This window comes from Octopus bimaculoides, chromosome 1 (genome assembly GCF_046866305.1).
Source record: "Octopus bimaculoides isolate indiv1 chromosome 1, ASM4686630v1, whole genome shotgun sequence".
Lineage (NCBI taxonomy): Eukaryota > Metazoa > Mollusca > Cephalopoda > Octopoda > Octopodidae > Octopus > Octopus bimaculoides.
In genome coordinates this window covers 113,820,107-113,846,425 of record NC_142928.1, presented here as the reverse complement: position 1 = coordinate 113,846,425, position 26,319 = coordinate 113,820,107, and the positions used below count along the sequence as shown (strand labels likewise).

At 38.3% G+C, this 26,319-nt stretch overlaps 1 protein-coding gene across 1 annotated transcript in view; it reads right to left on the bottom strand.

Moving 5' to 3' along the window:
* LOC106876453 (dynein beta chain, ciliary) overlaps positions 1 to 2,869 on the bottom strand; it is an 855,334-nt gene extending 852,465 nt beyond the window's left edge. The window contains exon 1 of the mRNA XM_089350837.1: positions 2,566 to 2,869. Within this exon, the coding sequence (XP_089206963.1) occupies positions 2,566 to 2,772 (207 nt within the window). The 5' untranslated portion in view covers positions 2,773 to 2,869. The remainder of the gene's footprint in view (positions 1 to 2,565) is intronic.
* Positions 2,870 to 26,319: the final 23,450 nt, after the last annotated feature.

Below are 26,319 nucleotides of genomic sequence, written 5' to 3'. Positions count from 1 at the left end.
GGGGTACAACTCTGTAGTTATGCCACATTGACGAACATTGAGTTATATTTTTGTGAATGATTGTGTTTACTTGCACGTGTATGCGTTTGAGAGAGCGAGAGAGGAAGAGGGGAGGAAAGGAATAGGGAACAGGAGCAATGTGTATGTTGTTGTCACAGATCACGTATGTGTGGTTGTGTGTGTTTTTACGTATCAATGTTATGAAAACTAGGTAAAGAATACTGAGAGGAAAGTTTAATCTATGACTTTGTATGTATCACTTTCTCTCTCTCTCCCTCTTTTACTCTTACTCTCTCTATATTACATGTTGAGCGCGTGTGTAAGAACGCTGTCCAGATAGAAGAGAAGAAATATAAAAGTTGCTAGAAACAACAGCCAAATCTCCCTTAAATCACACAAAGTAAACGGAATTTTAAAAATCTAATTACTGCACTGGAAAGTTCACATCGAGAAAATTCCATTGATGTAAAAATTTTTACGAAAAAGTGGAAATGTGGATTTCTATAGATACAACACACACTCACAAACTCAGCTATACTATAGTTATAGATATCTTGAGTGTTTAAGAAAAAAAAATCATTATACAGAAATAAATGTTCCATAGTGTGAATTACATGGTTCGTTATTAAATATATTTATATAGATAGATAGATAGATAGATAGATAGCAGAGAATGTGACATCGTTCATCTGTCATCGCTCTCACACACACACAATTATTAGTTTGGGCGCAAGAGTTTGGGGTTTTTTTCCCTCTAAAACGCTAGGGCAAAGCTCGACTTTTTGTTTCTAAAACGCTGGTACAAAGCTCATAAAAGTATGTTTTGCTGAGAATTAATCCATTTATTTGACAACAAAGAGGTAAGTAGCATTTTATCGGTAAACCTTTACCTTCTACATACATACACATACACGCTATTATATATATATATATATATATATATATATATATATATATATATATATATATATGCATATACACACAATGTCACATTCTCTATTATATATATTTAATAGCGAAGCATGTAACTATGGGTACTACTAAAGCAGCACGGTCCCGAACGCGCAGTCGCGCGTCCGCGCTAGCTAGTCGTGATTGGTCGATCCTAACGCTATCCCTAACCCTATCCCTAACCCGCGTGTGCAAATGAATACGTGTTTAGGGTTAGGGTTAGGATCGACCACTCACGACTAGCTAGCGCGGACGCGCGACTGCGCGTTCCGGACCGTGCTGCTTTAGTAGTACCTAACTATGTAATTCACTCTGGAAAATTTATTTCTGTAAAATGTTGGAAGTGGGTAAAATTTCCGAGGCTTCCACCTCACCCCACACCGTTTTTCGGACCCCAAAAAGGATTTTGTAGCATATTAGGAGGTCACAGGAATTCATTCAACCGAAAAAAAATTTTCTAATGATTCCAGGACAGGCCCCCCACTTATTTCCGAACCAAAATAAGGCTATTTGCAGCATATTAGGAGGTCAGGGTACTTGATTCCACGCAAAAAAATCCGGGGATTTTTTTTTTCTTAATGAAAATCGTGCGGGTGTTACTCGAAAAATTTACCTAACTTATTTTTTAATTGCATTCCATTTTCTTGGAGATGCATTTCTAAAGGAGCGCCAAATTCGTAAATATAAAAAAGTTGTGAGGAGTTACATCATAACTCAGCCGGTCTCTCCTAATCTTTTCCGTTCTCTGAAATCCCCACGGGTCCCATTAGTTATTAAATAATACCGTCATCAAAAAGGCACTACTTACATACAGAGGTCCCGACGCATCTACGTAACACTAACCCTAAAACACCGGATGTGCGTATTCTTTACTTTCGCCACCCTAACCCTAACGAGTGTGCACTGTAAAAACATCGTTATTTAGATGCATCGGGACCTCTGTATTTAAATAATGCCAAAAAAAAAGGGTATGTGCTAGAATGAATGCTGTAGATAACTTTATTGCGGCATGTTGTGTTGCTGGGTTCCTTAGATGGGAGGATGTTAGTGAGAATTTGGGCAGCGTTTAACAACAATCTTTATATGTTTGGAAATCATTCAACGGCAGTTCATCATCAGCTTTTTATATTAAAGTAACGCATCGCGAAAATACTGGTAATTATTGTGGCATCGATAGCCCTAATTTCTCCATGTCCTAATTCTAGAGTTTGAAGTATCTTGTTGTATTATTTCTTTCTACATTGTCGTCAACTCATGCAGTATATTGACATTACGTTCTTATATAATTTCTGTGATATCAACACATAAAATGATTAATAAATTTTAACTTTATTGACCTGATGTACTAAGGAACGTAGGTTTTCCTATAAGGTGGAAGTATTCAATGGGAAAAAAATTTTCACTTTCTACATTTCGATTCAGAATTGATTAACACCAACACTTGGTCCTTGAATGCCTTAAGTGTTGTTCACTCTACAAACAGCGTCCGGGCTTTAGTTTGAAGAAAACCTTTCTTCTAACCAGTCTTGAAACCAAGAGGAAATAAGAGACTGCGCATAAAAAAATTGTTCAACTAAATTAGGAATTGTAATAAAAGAGAAATGGTTTAATTACCTGGAAAACTCCGGTTGATGAAAGTGTAAAGATCAGCATACGAATTTCACACTTATTCAAAAATTGGTGTATTAAATTTGCATTGGCTTCAATGCTGTACATTTTAATCCATTTGTCCGATTTTGTATTCAACGTCATTAAGACATATTTTGCCATGGCCACAACACGGTTGTCAGTAATATCAGATAATTCATCGTCCAGCGACATGATTACAATGGAAAATTTAAACCGTTAAAGAACTAGCGTTTTCTGTAATTTAGAATACTGCAACGGCACGTGAAATAATCGGCAGTTACCGGTCGAAAGCGTAAATTTATGCGAGTAGGAATTTTTGTATGATTACTTCTTTTAGTTTAGACTTGTAAATTAATCAAGGTATTTTTCTAATACTTTCCATAAAATTTACCCATTTGAGATCTTTTATTCGGCTTTCACGTTTTGAAATTTTAAAATTTAGTGAAAATTTTAAAATTTAGTATATTGATGTAATTTTTTGATGCTGAATCTCATGTTATTTACTCGTTCCAGAAAATTTTTTTAGAAAAATGCTACAGATAGGAGTGTACAGACGCAGGAGTGGCTGTGTTGTAAGTAGCCTGCTTACCAACCACATGGTTCCGGGTTCAGTCCCACTGCGTGGCACCTTGGGCAAGTGTCTTCTACTATAGTCTCGGGCAGACCAAAGCCTTGTGAGTGGATTTGGTAGAGGGAAACTGAAAGAAGCCCGTCGTATATATGTATGTGTGTGTGTTTGTGTGTCTGTGCTTGTCACCCGCAACATCGCTTGACAACCGATGCGGGTGTGTTTACGTCCCCGTAACTTAGCGGTTCGACAAAAGAAACAAATAAATAAGTACTAGGCTTACAAAGAATAAGTCCTGGGGTCGATTTCCTCGACTAAAGGCGGTGCTCCAGCATGGCCGCAGTCAAATGACTGAAACAAACGAGTAAGAGAGCTATTTTTAAGTTTGAGGACCTTTATGATTTGACGGGCAACATTTTTTTATGTAATGTTTTTGGTACCGAAACACTTTCAAACTTCGTATACTTGTATATTTTGTGGTATAGAACAGATAAAAAAATTTTGTATTCGAAGTTATTTCACGTTAAAAATTGTCTTATTTCGATAATTTCAACTAATCACTGACGTCTATTCAGTTGAATACAGTTACTGCTGTGACGGTGTATATGGTATTAATCCCCATTAGTTCTGACATTTTCGATTAACTAGACTGTTCGTAAACAAAGGGGAAAAAGCCATCAAAATACTTGAATATTGCCTGCACTTGTTATTGGAGCTGCCACAATTATTAATGCACCTCCACCAAGTACTTCATTTCCTAGAAATAGCAGCCAAATCTTCTTCAAATCAAACTCTAGTTTAGGGTTAGGGTTCGGGTTTTAGAGTTAGGGTTAGGGTTGGGGTTAGGAGTGAGGTTATGGCAAAAATATACACACACAGATACGCACAGCGTAATTTATTATATAAACAATATATGCGTATAAATTACGATTAAACCGGATGAAATATGTCACAGGGGATTACATTTTTATGACCGGCCAAAAATGATAGCTTACGAAAGAGTGCTGACTGTATTCAGCTGAATAGACGTCAGTGATTGGTTAAAATTACAGAAATACAACTTTAACATGAAATAACTTGCGATGTACAATTTTTTGTTAAGAAGGCTAAGAGAAAAAGTTGTTTTGTATGACACATTCTACCAGTGTCCCAAGTTTGAAAGTGTTTTGTTAAGAATACAAGTGTTGGCCGTCAAATCACAAAGATCCAAGTTTGATTCTTTTTTCCCAATCAGAAAATAGGATTTGGAAGCTGATAATTTCTGCTTGATAACTTTTATTAAACAAAATGAAAGCAATACATTACAACTAAAGTTATAAGAAGTTTCGAAGTTTTAATCATCTTAAATGAATAAAGTCATGTTAAATGTTGGAACAGGCAATATAAAAAAGGTGACATCCTCAATTAATTTTTTTTTAGCGAAAAATTACAAAAGAAAGAAACTTCGTTATAATACTGAGTTAATTTCATCTAACAATAGCGGAAATTCGAAAATGAAAGTTCAAGATACAGAAGGGTTAGGGTTTAGAGTTGGAATTAGGGGTTAGGGTTTAGAGTTGGGGTTTAAAAAACCTAGGTGTAATTGAGCCCCACCAAGGATTTTTATACTTAGGAATTGACAAGTTGTCAATTCCTAAGCTATTGTATTTTCTTAGAGCTCTTGTATTTTCTTATAGATTCCCATCATCCCTCCAATGCTTTGATGACTTAATCTTCAGGAAATTCGAATGCTTGGCCAATGTCAAACTCTTTCTTAGCAACCTGCGAGCAGGCTGCTTTGCCCAAACAATTTGGGGGTCTGGGTCTGTGCAGGCGCTCGTCTCTATCTCTTCCCTGTTTTCTTTACTCCAGGCACGCTTGCACTCCTTTAGTAGGCAACATCCTTTCCTTGCCAATATGGACTAATTGGTTAATGTTTAATGCGGCTTTGTATTATTCATATATCATATACATGCATGTTATATATGTAATAAAAGAATTTTCCTTTCATTAAAGTCTAGGGTTTCTGGTTGAGGTTTAAAGTTGGAGTTTATAGTTAGAATTGGTATTTAGTGTTAGAATTAGGGATTAGGATTTGCATTTAGGGTCAGTCTGACCAGTGGATAATCTGGGGTTAATCAAATGGATCTTTTCAATTTGATGGCCAGAGTTTTTAATTATTTTTTTTTAACTAAATACTTTGAAACTTCGGATACTGGTAGAATGTGTCACAAAAACAGTTTATTCTTAACGTTTTTGACAAAATTTTGTATTTTAGAAGTTATTTCATGTTAAAGTTATCATATTTGGGCAATTTTAACCAATCAATGACTTGTATTCAGCTGAAGAAAATTACTGCTGCTGTTTGCAAACAACAACTTCCAGGTCCACTTCCCAAACAAAACCCTTCATTAATAACCAGAGATGTTTTTATAGCAACATTGAGGCTAAATAACAATAAAATTATTACTGTGATAGATCATTTTTAGGGAACATGTATCTAAAATTTTTCTGGAACAAGTGTAGGGGTGGAACAAAATTAGTAACTGGGGAAAATAAGTAGCTTCTCATTTCTCGTTATTTTATCCCTACCTGTTTGAAATCATTGCATTGCAAGTATTGCATCATTTTTAGGAGTAAAAGAATTGGTCAGCATAGTAGTAGTAGTAGAAGTTGAGAGAGTCTGAAACAGTCAGGTGGCAGGTCCTTTTGTTTTCAAGAAATTTTTCCTCAACTTTGACCTGATTGTAATTGAGGATGCTGATAAGATATCTGGATAATTTTTGATGTTTTGGTCTTTTCTCTGTTGGATTCCAAGTCTATTTTTTTCTACACTAACATCTAATTTGATAATTTCAAGTTTCAAAAAATGATATCTATAATGGGGTAAAATGAGTAATGACTAATTTCAATAATTTCTTTTTAACTGCATGGTAAGTGAATATATCACAAAGAGGACACTCCACCAGACTGCTGTTTTTCCCTGATCCTCTTTCACTTGACCTAGATATTTAAAATATTTTTGGCATTTTTGATCTTTGTGATGTTCAGGGATAGATATTGATGTACAGGAGTCTGTTTTCTGGAGAACTCAAGCAGTAAATTTATATTATCTTTGTTTTACTCATTTTGTCCAGCCAAATTTGTCTTTTACATGCTCAAAGAGAACAGCAATAATTTCTGAAATAGTGATCAGATTATGTTATAATGCTTTTAATGCATTTAGGGAAGGCCATTTGCTTAGCTGATATAGTTTTTTAGAACATGATAGTGAGGTTGGAGACCAGTCTGAGACTAATGATGGCCAATGGTATTCACCCACATGGTGTGTAGCTGAATGAAGCAAAATAAATAATACTTCATCACACTTTTGTTCCTGGTTATTTTTTGTGTATAGCTTTTGTGTTGCATGTATAGAAATCCATATTTTCCACTTTTTCATAAAAATTTTTACATCAATGGAATTTTCTCGATGTGAACTTTCAAGTGCAGTAATTAGATTTTTTAAATTCCGTTTACTTTGTGTAATCTAAAGGAGATTTGGCTGTTGTTTCTAGCAACTTTTATATTTCTTCCCTTCTACCTAGAACGGCGTTCTTACACACGCGCTCAACATATAATATAGAGAGTAAGAGTAAAAGAGGGAGAGAGAGAAAATGATACATACAAAGTCATAGATTAAACTTTCCTCTCAGTATTCTTTACCTATTTTTCAATGTGGCATAACTACAGGGTTGTACATCCCGATTTTGGAAGGTCATAACTTTCAGAAAAATGAATATTTTTTTATGAAATTTTCTATGCATATATTATTTCGGTGAAAGTCTTTTGGGAGCGGGTGGGGGCAATTTTCGGAAATTCCACTTATATTCCTCTTAACTTCCAGGAAAATGAATATTTTTTCGTGAAATTTTCTACAAATATACCTTGATGTATGTACATTTCGAGCATGTAGGAATTTTGAAGGAAACAACTGCAGGTTATTTTTGAGAAGTGTTCCCCACTCGGACGTGTTTGGGAGCATGTCGTCCATATTTGTTTCATTTTTCTCTATTATGTGCGTATGTGCATCCATAGATTTCTAATGAAGTAATAGGCAGTGAAGGGAAGCCGTCATAAGAAAACTTTTAACTACCTCTATTCCTTTCTCCCCCCTCTCTCGCTCTCTCAAACGCATATACGTGCAAGTACACAATCATTCAGTAAAATATAACTCATGTTCATCAATGTTTTGTAAATATACCACGATTTTCACTAGGGTGTTAGGGTTAGGGTTTCGGTTTAGGGTTACGGTTGCGGTTAGGATTAATGTTACGGTTACGGTTTTAGGGTTAGGGTTTTAGGGTTAGGGTTTAGGGTTAGTGTTAGGATTAGGTTTAGGATTAGGGTTGGGTAATCGTGCGGGTGTTAATCTGAAAAATTACAGATATGTGAAAGGTACCGACTCTGCCATCTATTATAACTTTTGTTGTTCTGTTTAATATATACATAGATTATGCCTCCAAAGAAGAGAGTTTGCTGGGGAAAGAAAGCAACCGGTTTAAAATGACAGCAACACACTGCAGCAGTTCACCACATTCCAGAAGCTACTTTGAACATAATGCAAAATGGTGCATAAACATCTTCTGCCCAATCTGATAGAATTCTGGCAAAACTGTGTAGCAACAGATCGCCAGCAATTGCTTCATCACAAATTGCCGTCCTAGCTCCTGCAAAAAGGGATTACCCTGCTATGTATAATCAGGGCAGCGCAAAAAGTTGTTTTGCACAAGCATTTCTATAGCCAATTAGACGGATGAAATTTACGTACGCTTAATAATTTTACGCAAAACAGCCTTCAGACTTTCCCTATTAATTTCATCGTCTTTTGAATTATGATCATATTCACATCATAAGGGTTTTTTTCGTTGTAAGGCTTTCTTTTTTAGTTGATTTTCACCTAGCAAGACTTATTGTAGGTGGCATAAAAGTCACACCCGGACAACGTCAGGTTATACTGCTAGTATATGTATATATATATATATATATATATGTGTGTGTGTGTGTATAAATACATACACATACATGCAGATATGGGTACAGGACGTCACAAATGGTGCAAATAACATGAAATACATAAACAAATGAGGGAAAAACATGAAATACATAAATAACGGAAAAAATTAAAAAACAGAACAAGTTAATACAGAGAAAGGACCCTTCGTCAGTTGTTGGTTGTCTATCTACTCCTCATTTTGCGCATTCAATGACAATATGAGTCTTGAAAGACAGTTGCTCTCATAAATTCTAAAATAAAATTTAGGATTTATGGAGTGGTCAATCCTAAATTTTATTTTAGAATCTATTGGAGCAACTGTCTTTGAAGACTCATATTGTCATTGAATGCTCAAAATGAGGAGTAGATAGACAGCCAACAACTGATGAAGGGTCCTTTCTCTGTGTTAACTTGTCCAGTTTTTCCACTTTTTTCTTTGTTTACATATTTCACTCGTTTTTCCCTCATTTGCTTACATATTTCATGTTATTTGCACCACTGGTGACGTCCAGTACCCATATCTGCATATATATATATTTATTATTTAGGTAAAATTTTGAGGTAAAATATATTTTTTACAAGTGTTTACTATCTTCCAAAAACTATATCAGCTAAGCAAACGGCCTTTCCTAAATACATGAAAAGCATTATAACATAATTTGATCATTATTTCAGATTATCGCCCTTCTCTTTGAGTATGTAAAAGACAAATTTAGCAAGGGTAAAATGCGTAAGACAAGTAAATGTAAATTTGCCACTTCAGTTCTCAAGAAAACAGACTCATGTACATCAATATCCATCCCTCAACATCAGAACGATTAAAAATGCCAAAAATATTTTAAATATCTATGACAAATGAAAGAGAATCAGAGAATAACAGCACAATCTGGGGGAGTGTCCTCTTCGTGATATATTTACTCACAATGCAGTTAAAGAGAAATTATTGAAATTACTTATTATTCATTTTACCCCATTTTAGACATCATTTTTTGAAACTTGAAAATTATCAAATTAGATGTTAGTGTGTGAAAAAATTGACTTTGGAGAAAAGTAACAATACAAAATGATGATGCAATATTTGTAATGTAATGACTTCAAACAGGCAGGGAAAAATAATGCGAAATGAGAAGTTATTCATTTTGCCGCGATTACTAATTTTACCTTACCCCCTACTAATAATTCTCTACTAAATCTCTAGTAATTGTAAATGATTACATAATATTTTCTGTCCCTCTTTTAGTGACAGTGATTATGATTTATGTTTTGCATTTGTATGTAATTTTGCTATTTTGTTGTTCCATTCCTTTTATTTCATTGTCATGAATGAACTCATTCATTTTCATGTGGACAGCCTAAATATTGACCTATCAGCTTCAAGCTGTCATGAACATCATCATAAATGTTCTTGAGATTTTCTCTAATTAAGCAGCTTGGTTCCTAAATCATGTTGGCATTTCAAGCAGGACAGATGTCAGCTCTCACCAAACAAATCAAGAAAAGAGCCATAAGGAATTTTGGCAGTCTCATATCTTTTTGACTCTCACTTTGATGATAACAAATGGATGAGCAAATAAATTAAGCCAATCCACATATCCTAGTCTTGTTGCCAGTGAGGACATGATAATTTATGTATGTATACATACTTAGCCTTCCCTTAATAAAATCTGTTGCTAAATGTTCACAAGTCCCCTTTTGTTGTAATACATACATCCAGCTTTATCTCTGATACCACAAACAACAAGCTCACAATAATCTAAATTTCTCTCTCTATCTATTGTTTATCCATTTTACAAATCTATCTATTTCACAGGACTGGCTATCACTCCATTGCACAAGTGTGCATGGCTGACGAAGAGTCAACTAGCTCGAAACTGGGCCAGTCCTGCAATCCTGTTAGCTGATGGAGGTTAGTAAAGGGGCACACCCTGCTAGCAGAACGTTGCATCAAAAACCAGCTGGCGGAGAAAATGCCTGGGGTTAAACTAGTAGTAACATTCAACTGCCACTTTGATGTGGCAACTCATTTACTGTTTAGTATACGTTACTACTCTATCTCTTGTTGAGATTTTATAACTAGCTACTTTGTTTGTTGCAAATCAGTGACCAATGGTCACTTTGTTTACAATATATTGCTGGCAGAAGCGGATCTTAGCTATCACTCCCTTGTGCAGGGGTGTGCGGCTGACAAAGAGCCAACTAGCTCGAAACTGGGCCAATCCCGCAAACCTGTTAGCTGATGGAGGTTAGTAGGGATTTGCTCCCCCTGCTAGTGATATATTGTATAGAAAGGATTCAGAACATTGCATTGAAAACCAGCTGGCAGAGAATATGCTTAACTCAATTACTGTTTAGTATACATTACTACTCTCTCTTCTTAAGATTTTATAACTAGCTACTTTGCTTATATATATATATATATATATATATATATTTGTCCAAAACCATGCAGGAGGGAGTAGAAGAAAGAGTAGTACAAGTGAAGGGAGAGGAAAGAAAATAGTAATTCAGTGAAGGAGTAGTGAAAGTAATAGCAACAAGAGAGAAGTGGCAAAGAATGTGTTGTGTATCCTCTGTTTTTCTCAGTCACAACATATGAATGAGAAAAGATGGGGTGATAGATGGATAATAAAAGAAGAGTTGAAAAAACAATCAGCATTTCAACTCCATGTGAGTATGTGTGTGTATGTAAAAGGGAGGTATGTGAATGTTTGTGTGTGTGTGTGTGTGTGTGTGTGTGTGTGCGTGCAATGGAAATGGGATGGTGAACGTTCAACATTGAAAAGAAAAATCAAACAGCATTTCAAATCTGTGTACGTATATGTGTGTATGTGTGTGCTTGTACAAGGGAAGTATGTGAATGTATGTGAACATTGACAAGTGTATTAATTTGGTTTACCATCCATATCTTCTACTATACTAATACTCTTGTGTATTTCAGTGTCACAGCATATGAATGAGAAAGGAAGGGGTGATAGACGAATAAAGAAGAAAGGGGTGATGGCAAACTTGGTAGTAGAATGAAGTTCTATGGTGAAAAAAAATCAAACAGCATTTCAACTCTGTGTAAGTATATGTATGTGTATATAAAAAGGAGTCATGTGAATGTTTGTGTGTGTGCAATAGTAGTGGGATGGTGAACATTCAAACAGTGTTTCAACTCTGTGTGAGTATATGTATGCATGTACAAGGGAAGTATGTGAATGGTTGTATATGTGATTACTATGTACCTTATTTATATATAAAATACTACAATTAGCCGACATGTTTGATGGCACGGGGCCAGCTAGTATAGATACCTAAAACACAAAAACATTTCAAGAAGAATAGGTTAGGGAATGAATAAGAATTGTAATATTGTAAGAGTACATTCTTACTACATAAGATGTTGACCACTGTGTGAGGGGTGCTGGTGGAATGAGCATTTCTAGGAAGATGAGGGACAATACTTACTATCTAATAGTTCATTATCACAAACATCAGCTTGAGGGGTGAAGAACTTATCCAAAGTTGTTTGTTGCTTATGATACATCATCTCTTTCTACAGCTCAGTATAGAAACTGAGCACATTTAAAACTCCTCTTGTAATTTTTATGTTATGTTAGTGGTTAGCAGCAAAAATCTGCAGACTTTCCTCCATCAGTGCCAACTCTTTAGCAATAATTTTTGTAGTCAATTTAAGTGGTGCAGATGAAACTTCCATTGTCTCAACTGTATTCTCAGTTTTTTTCTTTTTGTAATAGCACAGCTCTCACTAACCATTCTTCTATCCCAAGTTTCCTCATTGACCACCAGATAAGGGATCGGGAGACCCTGTCAAATGCTTTCTCCATGTCAACGAAAGCTAGGTACAGAGGTTTATCCTTGGCTAGATATTTCTCCTGCAACTGTCTTACTAGAAATATGGCATCAGTGGTGCTTTTACCTGGCACGAACCCAAACTGCATCTCATCTAAATTGATTCGCTCCCTAATTAGTTGGGCTATGACCCTCTCCGTAACTTTCATAACCTGATCTAACAACTTGATGCCTTTGTAATTATTTGTATCTAAAGCGTCACCTTTACCTTTGTAGCAGTTGACTATGGTGCTGCTACACCAGTCATTGGGTATGACTCCTTCGTGTATCACCTGGTTCGTAATACGGGTGACTAGGCTATAGCCGACACTGCCAGATATTTTGAGCATCTCTACAGTGGTTCCTGATGGGCCAGGGGCTTTCCCTGTCTTCATACTCTTAATTGCTTTATCTACCATGGTACTGTCAACTCGGATAGCTGGTCCCTCTGTTGGGCCAACATACGGCAGACTCTCTTTCTCCCATTCATTCCTTTTATTAAGCAATCTATAGTAGTGGCATCTTCAGACCTCTTTCTTTGCAGCCTCATTTAGTGCAAGCGTACCATCATCCATGCGAACACATTTCTCTCCTACAACATCACTATTCTCTCTCCTACACTGTCTTGCAACACGAAATACCTCAAGTCTTTGGTCCTCACGGCGCAGAACATTGGCAAATCTTTTCTTATCTGCTTCCCCTCTGGCTAAATAAACCTGTCGCCTAGCTTCCCTTCTGGTGATTGGTACAATTCCCTGCTACCACCGTTCTTCCAGTCCTTCCAAGCCTGTTTCTTTTGTCTAATAGCCCTGTCTACCTCCTTGTTCCACCACCACGTTACTCTGGGTTGAGAGGGGACTTTACCCCAGCCACAGATCTGGTCGGTGGCTCTCAGCAGGTTGTCCTGCAGAAATCTCCAATTGTCTTCCACGTTGTATGATGCTATATCCCCTTCTATTTCATCAAATGCTTCGAGTAACATGTAGAGATGCTGTCAGTAAGGTGAGGGTTGGAAATGAGTACAGTAATGAATTCCAGGTAGAGGTAGGGGTCCACCAAGGTTCCGTCCTCAGCCCCCTCCTATTTATCATAGTCCTCCAGGTGATCACGGAGGAATTCAAGACAGGATGCCCCTGGGAGCTTCTCTATGCTGATGACCTTGCACTAATTGCAGAGTCACTATCAGAACTAGAGGAGAAGTTTCAGGTGTGGAAACAAGGACTAGAATCGAAGGGCCTTAGAGTCAACCTAGCTAAAACCAAAATCCTAATAAGTAGGAAGGCAGATAAAACACAAACCCCTTCAGGTAGATGGCCCTGCTCAGTATGTAGAAAAGGAGTAGGTAGTAACTCTATAAGATGTACCCAGTGCAAGCTATGGACACATAAGAGGTGCAGCAATATCAAAGGCAGGTTAACCAGGAAGTTAGTTTTTGTATGTGGCAGATGTTCAGGTGCAATAAACACTGTAAACAAACAGGAAACAACTTCTGTCTCATTCCAGGGAGAAAAAGTAGGCGTAGTTGATAGCTTCCGCCATCTAGGTGACCAAGTTAGTAGTGGGGGTGGGTGTGCTGAAAGTGTAGCTGCTAGAATAAGAATAGCCTGGGCAAAGTTCAGAGAGCTCTTACCTCTGCTGGTGACAAAGGGACTCTCACTCAGAGTAAAAGGCAGACTGTATGACACATGTGTACGAACAGCCATGCTACATGGCAGTGAAACATAGGCTGTGACTGCTGAGGACATGCGTAAGCTCGCAAGGAATGAAGCCAGTATGCTCCGCTGGATGTGTAATGTCAGTGTGCATACTCAACAGAATGTAAGTATCTTGAGAGAAAAGCTGAACATAAGAAGCATCAGTGCAAAAGAGGCGATTGTGCTGGTATGGACATGTGGTGAGAATGGACGAGGATTTCCACACCCTAACAGTTGAGGGAACCCGTGGAAGAGGTAGGCCCAGGAGGACCTGGGCTGAGGTGGTGAGGCAAGACCTTCGAACATTGGGCCTCACCGAGGCGATGACTTCTGACCGAGACCTTTGGAAATGTGCTGTGCGTGACAAGACCTGGCAAGCCAAGTGAGACCTAAATCCAAGGCCTCTGCTAGGGGTGTAGCCAGCCCACTCATGCGTACCTTTCCTACATCGGACACTAAACTCCGCTTATGAAGACTTGTTGAGGCAAGTGAAATCGAACTAAATTCGACAACTGGCACCCGTGCCAACGTCGTCTCCTTCATTGGACACGAAACTCAGCTTGCGAAGACTTATTGGGGCAAGCGAATAGCAAAATCGGGATAGCACCTGTGCCCAGCGTCGCCTTTCTGGCACTTGTGCCCGTGACATGTGTAAGGATTTTCGAGCGAGATCGTTGCCAGTGCCCCTGGACTGGCTCTTGTGCAGGTGGCACATAAAATACACTATTTTGAGCGTGGCCGTTGCCAGTACCGCCTGACTGGCCTTCGTAGGATTTTCGAGCGAGATCATTGCCAGTGCCCCTGGACTGGCTCTTGTGCGGGTGGCACATAAAATACACCATTTTGTGTGTGGCCGTTGCTAGTACCGCCTGAATGGCCTTCGTGCAGGTGACACGTAAAAGCACCCACTACACTCTCTGAGTGGTTGGTGTTAGGAAGGGCATCCAGCTGGAGAAACCTTTTGACAGAGCTTTCCACTCTGTTATATGGTGGTCTCTAAGAAAGTTAGGAGTAGAGGAGTGACTTGTTAGAGCTGTACAAATCATGTACAGTGGTGCTTTATCTAAGGTGAGAGTTGGTCATGAATACAGGGATCTGTTCTCAGCCCACTCTTATTCCTTAAGTCCTCCAGGCCATAACAGAGGAATTCGAAACTGGGTGCCCATGGGAACTGCTATATGCTGATGACCTTGCTCTTATTGCAGAATCTTTAGCAGAATTGGAGAAGAAATTCCAGGTCTGGAAACAATACCTGGAATCAAAGGGTCTTAAAATTAACCTAGCAAAGGCCAAAGTTGTTGTTAGTAAGAAAGAAGATAAAACTCTCTTTCTGTCAGGTGAATGACCCTGCTCAGTAAGTAGGAAAGGAGTTGGAGGAAATTCCATTTGTTGCACCTAGTGTAAACTATGGACACATCAGAGATGCAGTGGAATCACAGGTAGATTAACAGATAAAGTCGTCTTTGTATGTGGCAGATTTACAGAAACAATAAGCACTAAGAGCACACGGGACTTAGGTTCTCACAAATGCTCAGGAGGCTCTCTTGAGGTTGTAGATAGCTTATGTTACCTAGGTGACCAAATTAGCAATGGTGGTGGATGTTCTGAAAGTATTGTTTCTGGAATAAGAATTAGGTGGAGGAAGTCCAGAGAGCTATTACCTCAGTTGGCAACAAAAGGACTCACTCTCAGAATGAAAGGTAGACTATATGATGCTTGTGTGTGAACGACTATACTCCATAGTAGTGAAACATGGGCTCTGAATGCAGAATACATGCGTAGATTGGAGAGGAATTAAGGTATTATGCTCCGTTGGATGTGCAATATCAGTGTACAACAAAGTGTAAATGTATTAAGAGAAAAGTTGGGCAGAAGAGAAATCAAATGTAGCATACAAGAGAGAAGACTACATTGGTTTGGACATGTGATGCATATAAATGAGGACAGATATATGAAGAAGTGCTGATCAATGAATGTGGATGGTACCCACAGAAGAGGGAGACCCAGGAAGATTTATCAAGACATTATAAATTGCCCCAAATAGTGCAGAAATTCATCTTGATCAAGATGCCTATTCATCAGAGAAAACATGGGCTGATATGGAATAAAAACATGTGTATACATATATATACTTATCTATAGTCTATTAAAAATGGTCAAAGGGAAAATAACTCTAATTCTTCACCTTTTGCTTCTTGCTTTTTTTTGTTTCCAGGTTTTTTTTTCTGGTTTTTCAACCTTTCACCTTTACTTATTTCTTGACTTTTCTCATTTTTCCTCTTTTTCTCTCATCCTATTGTCCCATTTTTAGTTTGTTATGTCATGTGGGCAGTGCCTGAAGATAGTGCTAGGACACCAGACATGTTAAAAAATACTGACTGGCATGCTCTCATCACATGAAACTAATAGTAGCACATAAAAAAATACATTGTGTGTGTGTGTGTATATATGTGTGTATATATATATATAAAGGTGGTGCTCCAGCATGGCCACAGTCAAATGACTGAAACAAGTAAGAGAGTATATATATATATATATATATATATATATACACACACACACACATTGTCTGTATGTATATATACAAGGGGTTTCAGTTTCCAGCTACCAAATCCACTTACAAGGCTTTGGTCGGACCAAGGCTATAATAGAAGACACTTGTCCAAAGTGCCATGCAGTGGGATTCAACCTGGAACCATGTGATTGGGAAACAAGCTTTTTACTACATAGCTATGCTTGCTCCTATATATTGAAATATTCCAGCCATTTTGTTTTATCTTTCTCCATTTTGAGGGGGGAAAGAGTATGAGAGAGAAGGGAAGAAAAGAGTGAAAGAGAGAAAGGATAAGAAACAAAAAAGAGAAAATGTGTGAGAGAGAGGCGTTCAATAAAACTGAAAGAAAGAGAAAGAGATGTAGATCAAATGACCACACTGCTAAAGTGGAAATGGGAAAATAAACAACCAATTGAAGCAGGGACAAATGTCTTCATCCAGTATTCCACACTCGAGTGTAATTTAGTTTTTTTTATATTTTAGTCAGTCTTTAACTCTTCCCTTCTTTACCTCACATGACTCCTCTCTCTCTCTGTCACAGATGCACTTCTGTCACAATCCTCTCTCATGAATGTGTGCGTGTATATATACATTTATATACAATTAAGTGTGAATAAGCTGTATGCATGTGTGTGTATGTACGTTTATTGATATATTGATACACTAAGACCAAATGTGTCATGCTGTTACGTGTTTAATTGAAGGGAGAGGCAAAGAGCGAGAGAAAAAGTGGGAAAGAGAAGTGTTAACAACATGAATTAGTGGGGAAGTAATAGTTATTATGTAGTTAAAAGGTTTGTTGACGGGAGAGATATAAAGAGATTCAGAAATACTATGTTCAGCAGAGTGGTAATATTTTGGTGGTTGGGTTAAAGAAATGCAGATGGAGAGAAAGGCAGTTATATTAAAGGTGAGAAGCAGATAGAGAGATGCTATGCCAGCCAATGCATTACTTTGTCACATGGTTAGTGAAAGTGAAAAGTGAAGAGAAAGAGAGAAATCATAATGATGTGAATAAGGGTATTACATGGTTAAAAAGTTTCTTGAAGTTAGAGAGAGAAATGTAAAGTGCTTAGAAGAGGGATATTATATATATTATTGTGACTGACAAGAAAATAACATTTTAATACTCATTTTTTAAATCTTCTATCTGTTAGTCTATTTATCTCTCTATCTACATTGACAAATACATCAATGGCTAGAAGGAAGGTGTAAATTAGATATGAAAATAATCTTCTCATAAATAGAAAGCTAGATTTTTCAATGAAAATAAAATAACTGAGCAAAATAATTGTGGATGTTATTTTTTTTTATAATTTGTTATATGAAGTTTGTATTGTCAGACTAGATAGATACATTAACAGATGACCGATAATGTAACAGGAAAAAATGAGATGGATATAGGCAATGACATGGATATAGGCAATGACATGGATACAGGCAATGACATGGATATAGGCAATGACATGGATATAGGCAATGACATAAAGAGAAGTGATGCATCGAATCACTAGAGCAACAGAGCAGTGTAGAAGGGAAAATATGAATCAAAGAGATAAGAGAACATGTTCAAGATAGAGAAAAGAAAATTGAGAGAGAACGTCCAAAAAACTGTAAACATATGGTTGAAAGTTACAATGTTGGTGACATGAATATTCTCTGTAATCATTATGAAGCTCTTGGATTTATAAATGAACCTCTGCTGAGAGAATGGGAAAGTCATGCTCTCTCAATTACAGCCTTATTCATGACTGAAAGTTTTTCATTTTTAAATGAAATAATGCAGATTATACAATTTCAAAAGAAACACTAATTTTTATGGTTCCAATTTTTATAAAATTTCCGCTTAATTTATACACAATTAAGGTGAGTATAGGAGAGTATGTGTGTATTTCTCACTTTCTAATGCCTGTGTTCTTTAATTCTCTTTCTCTCCCTCTCCCCCACCTCTCTCTCTCAAGTTAAAGAATGCAGACATGTGTGTGTGAGTCTGTGTTCTTTAACTCTGTTTCTCTTGCCCTCTCTCTCCCCTCTCTCTCAAAACCACTGGGCAAAACTAATATTCTTATCTAGATGCTTTGCATTGGACAAATGACAATATAAATTCTGCTGTAACTAGCATACCCATGTTGTCAAAATGCCATCAATTTTATTAATGATAGAAAATGGCATATCAAAACAATGTGAGCAACCACTGATAAATGTCAGCAATGTATACATATATACATGGATATATGTATGTATGTATGTATGTATGTAGGAGATGCTCTTCTAATATTAGGCAGCAACTGTGCTTGGCTAAAAGGCAGAAAGGAAGAGATTGTATGAAGTGAAGTGTTTCATACATTGTCTTGCTATCCTAATTGCAAGACAATGTGTGTAAAATAACTGAGATGTAATTGGCACAAAGTATATTTGGAATGATGAAAGCATACTGGACATTGATATGGAACAAAAGAAACTGATGTGGAAGTGCTATTATGAAAGGTTGCTGAATGTGAAGAACACATAGGATAAACAGATTACCTCATGCTGACCCAGTATAGGAACCAGCAATTGAAGTAGACAGCAGTGTGATAGATAAAGTAATCAAGGATATAGAGATGGAGAAAGCTGCAGGGATAGTTGCAGAGATGCTTAAAATATCTGATGAGGTAGGATACAAGATTATAAGATGAATTCAGAAGCTTGGAGGCCTTTTTTTAGGAGGCTTTTTTTTTTATAGTTATATTTGTCCTAAATTACTCTAATTTTAGTATATCATTACTATACAACTGTTAGTTTTTTATTCCAGATTGAAAGAAACAGTTGTAACAGCACTTCGAACATACTCTATTAAACATTGCTTGGCACAGCTGATTGGCTTGCAGAATGCTCACTATGCAACAAAATTTTATGTGAAAGTGAACAAAAATGCTCCAGAAACTGATGAAATGTTGCTTATGGATTAATGAGCACCTATTTTTTGCTGGCACAACAGGTTCAGGGACAATAAAGAGGAGATGAGAGATGTTGGAGGGAGAGCAGTGGTCAGAGCACCACAGCTGATTGAGAAATTTCACAGCCAGCCACCTGATAACCTACCTATCAGGTGACTGCTAGCCAGATCGATTACATTCCCACCAGACAGCAGGATGCATGGTTGCTCTTGAACACAAAGACCTTCCCTGGTGAAGAATGTACCCTCCAGTATAGACTAGTTATTAGTGATTTTAGTCTCCAGGCCAAAAGGATGCAGAGAAGCAGATCAATCTGGAAAAGAAGAATTTGGAAGTTTAAAGACCCTTCATATGGTCAGAGATTTAGAAACATCTTAATTGAGAAATTTGATGAGAGGGAAGAGGAGCTACAAACTTGTGACAGAGAGGGCAACTATGAATTCCTATGGGACAGCCTGCCGAGTGCCACAGGCCAAATCTGCAGCTGGTGCAAAGTTTCTTCCAGACCTAGAGTAACGTGGTGAAATGATGTGACAGACAGGGCCATAAGAGCAAAGAAACAGGCCTGGAAGAGTGGAAGTAGCAGGGTGCTGTATCAGATAGCCAGAAGGGAAGCTAGGAGACAGGTATATCTATCCAAGGGAGAAGCAGAAAAGAAGTCTGCCTATGTTCAGTGACGTGAGGACCAAAAAACTGAAGTGTTTCAGATCACAAGACAGTGTGTTACAGAAAATCGTGATGTCATAGGTGAGAAATGTATCTGCATGGATGAAGGTGCACTTGCATTTAATGATTCTGCAACGAAAGAGGCTTGGAAATGTCGTTATGAAAGACTGCTGAACGTGGAGAATGAATGGGAGGAGGAGAGTCTGCCAAATGTCGACCTAATTGAGAGACCAGCTACCTGAATTGACAGTTCCTTGGTAGATAAAGCAATTAAGGATATGAAGACAGGGAAAGCCCCTATCCCATTAGGAATCGCTGTTGAGATGCTTAAAATATTTGGCGGTGTGGGTTATGTCTAGTCACCCACATTGTAAATCAGGTGGTTCACAAAGGAGTCATAACCAGTGGCTGGTGTAGCAGTACCATAGTCAACTGTTACAAAGGTAAAGGTGATGCCTTAGATAGAAGTAATTACAGAGGTATCAAATTGTTGGATCAGGTGATGCAAGTTATGGAGAGAGTCATAACCCGACTAATTAGGGAGAGAGTTAGCCTAGATGAGACACAGATTGGTTTTGTGCCAGGGAGAAGCACCCCTGATGCTATATTTCTGGTAAGGCAGCTGCAGGAGAAATACCTAGCTAAAGATAAACCTCTGTACTTGGCCTTTTATTCACTTGGAGAAAACCTTTGACAGGGTCCCCCAATCCCTTTTCCGGTGGCCAATGAAGAAACCAGGGATTTGAGAGCTTTTCAAGCTATGCACAGGAATGCTACCAGTAAAGTGAGGGTTGGCAATGAGCACAGCGAAGAATTCAGGGTACAAATAGGGGTTCACCAAGGATTAGTACCCAGCCACCGCTTATTCATCATAGTCCTCCAGGCAATAACAGAGAAATTTAAAACAGGCTGCCCCTGGGAGCTCCTCTATGCTGATGACTTTGCTCTAATTGCTGAGTCACTACCAGAACTTGAGAAGAAGTTCCAGGTATGGAAGCAAGGTCTAGAATTGAAGGGCCTTAGAGTTAACCTAATAAAAACCAAAGTCTTAGTAAGTAGGAAGGCAGATAAATCACAAATCCCTTCAGGTAGATGGCCCTGCTCAACCTGTAGAAAAGACATAGGTAGAAACTCCATAAGATGCATTTGATGTAAGCTTTGGACATATAAAATGTGCAGCAATATCAGAGGAAGGTTAACAGGGAAACTAGCTTTTGTATGTGGAAGAGGCACAGGTACAATAAATGTTGAAAATGGTCAGAAAATAGGCTCCATCAACTGCCAGGGGATCAAGCTAGAGGTAGTAGATAGCTTCTGTTATGTAGGTGACCAAGTTAGTTGTGGAGGTTGGTGCTCCGAGAATAAAGTTCAGAGAGCTCCTACCTCTACTGGCAACAAAGGGCCTCTCTCTCAGAGTGAAAGGCAATTTATATGATGCTTGTGTGCAAACAGCTGTGCTATATGGCAGTAAAACATGGGCTGTGACAGCTGAGGACATGCATAGGCTTGAAAGAAATGAAACCTACATGCTTTGCTGGATGTGCAATGTCAGTGTGCATGTTTGACAGAGTATAAGCATCTTGAGAGAAAAGTTAGATATAAGAGGCATCAGATGTGGTGTGCAAGAGAGACAGCAGTGCTGGTATGGTCATGTGATGTATATGAATGAGGACAGCTGTGTAAAGAAGTGCCAATCTCTAACTGTGTGTGTGTGTGGGGGGGGGGGGACCTGTGGTAGAGGTAGACCCAGAAAGGCATGGGATGAAGTGGGGAAGCATGATCTTTAAACTTTGAGTCTCACAGAAGCAATGACCTCACAGAGGCAATGACTAGTGACTGAGACTTGGTGATATGCAGTGCTTGAGAAGACCCATCAAGCTAGGTGAAATCATTGTCATAGCTGATGCTGGTATCATGTAACTGGCACCTATGCAGGTGGCACATGAAGAGCACCTTTTGAGTGTTGGGCCTCACAGAGGCAAAGTAGCTGAGTTCCTTTCGAGTGTTGGGCCTCACAGAGGCAAAGTGTCTGAAATCCTTTTGAGTGTTGGGCCTCATGGAGGCAAAGTGGTGAGTTCCTTTTGACCGTTGGGCCTCATGGAGGCAATGACTAAGACCTTTGACATTATGTCATACTTGAGAAGAAGACCCATCAAGCTGAGCAAAATCGCAGTTGTGGCAGTTACCAGTGTCACGCAAATGGCACCCATGCCAGTGGCACGTAAAAGCACCCATTACACTCTCAGAGTGGTTAGTGTTAGGAAGAGCATCCAGCCATAGAAAACCATGCCAAATCAGACTGGAGTCCGGTGCAGCCTTTTCAGTATGGACAAAGGACATTAAATGATGATGATATATATATTAACTGTTTAGGGATAGAATTAAGCCACATGCAATGCAGTTTGGTTTTGTTCCAGGGAGAAGTCCTACAGATGGCATATTCATAGTGAGACAGTTGCAAGAAAAATATTTGGCCAAAAGGTAAACCATTGTACTTAGCCTTCCTTAACCTGGAGAAAGCTTTCAACAGGGTTTCCTACTCTCTTATCTGGTGGTCTCTAAGGAAGGAAGCTATGAGCAGAGGAGTATGTTGTTAGACTCGTACAAGCCATGTACTGTGATGCTGTCAGTAAGGTGAGAGTTGGCCTTGAATACAGTGATGAATTTAGCATACAAGTTGGAGTTCACCAGGGATCAGTTCTTAATCCACTCTTATCCATCATAGTTCTCAAGGCCATAATAGAGAAATTCAAAATTGCATGCTCATAGGAACTGCTATATACTGATGATCTTGCTCCAATTGCAGAATCTGAAACAGAATTGGAGAAGCTCTGTGTTTGGAAGCAAAACCTGGAATCAAAGGGCCTTAAAGTTAATTTAGCAAAGATTAAAGTTGTTGTTTGCAAGAAATTAGTAAAGGTAGTAGATGCTCTGAAAGTATTGTTTCTAGAATAAGAATAGGATAGTGGAAATTCAGAGAGCTACTATCTCTGTTGACAGCAGAAGGACTCTCTCTCTCAGAGTGAAAGGCAGATTGCGTAATGCCTATGTGAGAACGGCTATATTACATGGTAGTGAGCCATGGGCTCTGAGTGCAGTGGATATGCATCATTGGAGAGGAATGAAGGTAGTATGCTCCATTAGATTTGAAACATCAGTGTGCATGACTGACAAAGCACAACTGTGTTGAGAGAAAAGTTAGGTATAAGAGTGATAAAATGTGGTGTGCAGGAAAGAAGAATGCGTTAGTTTGGACATGTGATGCGTATGTGTAAAGAAAGTTGTATAAAGAAGTGCCTGTCACTGAGAGTGGATGATATCTATAGAAGAGGGAGACCCAGGAAGACATGGGATGAAGTGGTGAGGACTGATCTTAGGATGTTGGGGCTCACAAAGGAAATGACAATGGACCAAGATGTTTGGCGATATGAGGTTCTAGAGAAGACCTGCCCACATCAGCGAAACTGAGTGCTAGAAGAGTTGTGTCCCACCCACATGTAACAACTAACTTTTCACACACCCTACCCCAAGAAACCAAACTACATCTCTTCTAAACAGTAGCTTTCTTTTCCTCACTCTTCATAAACTATGATTTTCTTCCAAACCCCTTCACTGCCTTCTACCCAGGTTTTTACCAGTCACTGCAATCCCCACTCCCTACTTGCACCATCTTGGCAACACCTGACCACATATATTACAACCTTCATACCTCTGTTTTCTTTACATCTATGCTCTGATCCTTGTTACTTGTGAGTATACCCTGGCACTTCAGCATCTCTCTTCTGCTCTCTCTTACACTTTTGCTGTTTCCTACTCTCTCTCTCTCTTTCTTTCACTCTTCCCTCTGGCTGGTTAGCTATGTATCTCCTTTACAACAGCACACCTATTTCTGCCTCTCTGTCTCTTTGTCACCCTTTAACCTTTCATCCTTGGACACAAGTTCCCCTCCTCAAATGCCCCTGCCCCTATCACAATTCCTTGTCATGCAAGTTGTATGGTGACCCTGGCATCCAGTCTACACTGTAAAGTGGTTGGCATTTGGAAGGGCATCCAGCTGTAAAAATCATGCCAAAACTAACGTCACCTGTACTAGTGCCACGTAAAAAGCACTGAGTCCACTCTGCAGAGTGGTTGGTGTTAGGAAGGGCATTCAGCCGTAAAAATCCTGCTAAGACAGACACAGTAGCATAGGGTAATTTTTCTACCTAGCCAGTGTTGTGAACCATCCTACCTGTGCATGCACAGATGATGGATGTTAAACAATAATGATGATGATATACACACACACACACACACATGCACACATATATTCATATAACACTAGCTGGACCCGTGAAAAATTCATGGAAAAATAAAAAATGTAAGCATCTGTAAACAGTACACTGGTACCATGAGAAATGTTTCTATATTATGACTGTCTGTCTTTACGTTGTGTACTGGGGTCAATCTAATCAACTGGACCCCTCCCCACAAAAATTTCAGGCCTAGAAAAGTATATTGTGATAGTTACAGAATATAGAAAGTAATGTGACACCAATGACTATATAATCCAACCAAAATATCTGTTACACAAACGTAAACGGAATTACTATTTAACCTTAGAATACATCGTACATATTCAAAGAACCTTCTTGCTTTAATGGTACAGAACGTTTTTCTGGTATCTTTCATTCTTTTACTTGTTTCAGTCATTTGACAGTAGCCATGCTAGAGCACCGCCCTTTAGTTGAAGAAATTGACCCCTGGACTTATTCCCTGTAAGCCTGGTGCTTATTCTATCAGTTTCTTCTGCTGAACAGCTAAATTACAGAGACGCAAATGCACTAACATTGGTGTGAAGCAATGGTGGTGGTGGGACAAACACACACACACATACATACAAGATGAGCTTGGAGGTAGTGGTGATGCTGGCTGGTGCGATCTTGTAGTTTGCTCGGCATCCAGCGCACAATCATATACATACAATCATACATTATACACAAACACATATCTAGAGAGAGAGGCAGACAGTAGGTGTCAGTCCACAATGAAGTTTTCACCTCTCTCTCTCTCTCTCTCTATATATATATATATATATATATATATATATATACTATATATAAAACAGAGATGTGTGTGTAATCGCTTATCACGTGAAAACGGCTTCACCATTTTCTTCCATACTTGTGATGCATGAATAATTTGACCTCGGATAAATGTTAAGCTCTTCATTTGATTATTTCTATTAAAAATAAATAATATTGCTTTATATTTATGATTCACTTCTTTAAAAAGGTTCCTCAATGTCAACTTCCGGTATTGACGTAGCGTGCATGTAATATTTACTCTCTCTCTCTCTCTCTCTTTCATACACACGCACACACACACACTCACACACAAAGATCTATGCATATTTATGCATGTACGTATACATGACCTCTCTCTCTCTCTCTCTCTCTCTCTCTTTGTCACACACACACACACGTCCATTTCATCTGATATGTGATACTGTGTGTGTGTGCGTGCGTGCATGCGTGGGGGGGGGGGGGTTCCACAATCGCCATTTATTTCAATTACTGTTGTGAGGATATTCACGTAAATCTTTTTTTGGTCCAGATGGACTATATGTATATTATTATGGACTATATGTATATTATTTTTTTTTTTACGGAATCTCACGTTTTAGGCTATGGAGATTCCGATTCTGAAAAAAAAATTTTCAAAAATCTCAAATTCAAAATTTCGATTCCCCCCCCCCCCATTTCCATAGATTTTCAGTTAGAGTAAACCTAACCCTGACCGTAACCGTAACCCTAACCCTGACCCTAACCCTGACCCTGACCCTGACCCTAACCCTGACCCTAACCCTAACCCTAACTAGATTTGGCTGTTATTTCTAGCATGTAAATAGCCTGCTTGGTGGTGGTGGTGGGGGGGAATTGAAATTTTTCAAACAATTTTTTTTCTGAATCATAATCTCCGTATTTTTTTTACGCATTTCTAAATATAAAAGTTTCCGGAAAATATTTTTAAATGAGGAAATGGGGGGGGGGGGGGGGGGGGGCTCGAAATTTTGAATTTGAGATTTTTGAAAATTTTTTCAGAATCGGAATCTCCATAGCCTAAAACGCGGGATTCCATAAATAAAAATAATAAATAAGGGGAGGAAAGGTTCAGATTACATATAGTCCGTCTCCGCCCTTTTTTTTTCATTTAATCCCCATTTTAATTTTCGTAAAAGTTTCCAAGTACCAATGAGGCTTTTTGGCACATCTTCAATTTTCCCATTCATGAGAGGCGCCCAGCCATCATTCATCTGAGAGTCCATCTACAGAATGTCCTCAAATTTCTATACATCATATTTTGCTTTTTTTCATCCAGTATATAAGCAACAATTTCATTCCCGAGCAACGCCGGGTGCCTCTGCTAGTATATATATATATATATATATATATATATATATATATATGTTATTGTTTTTTTTTGTTGTT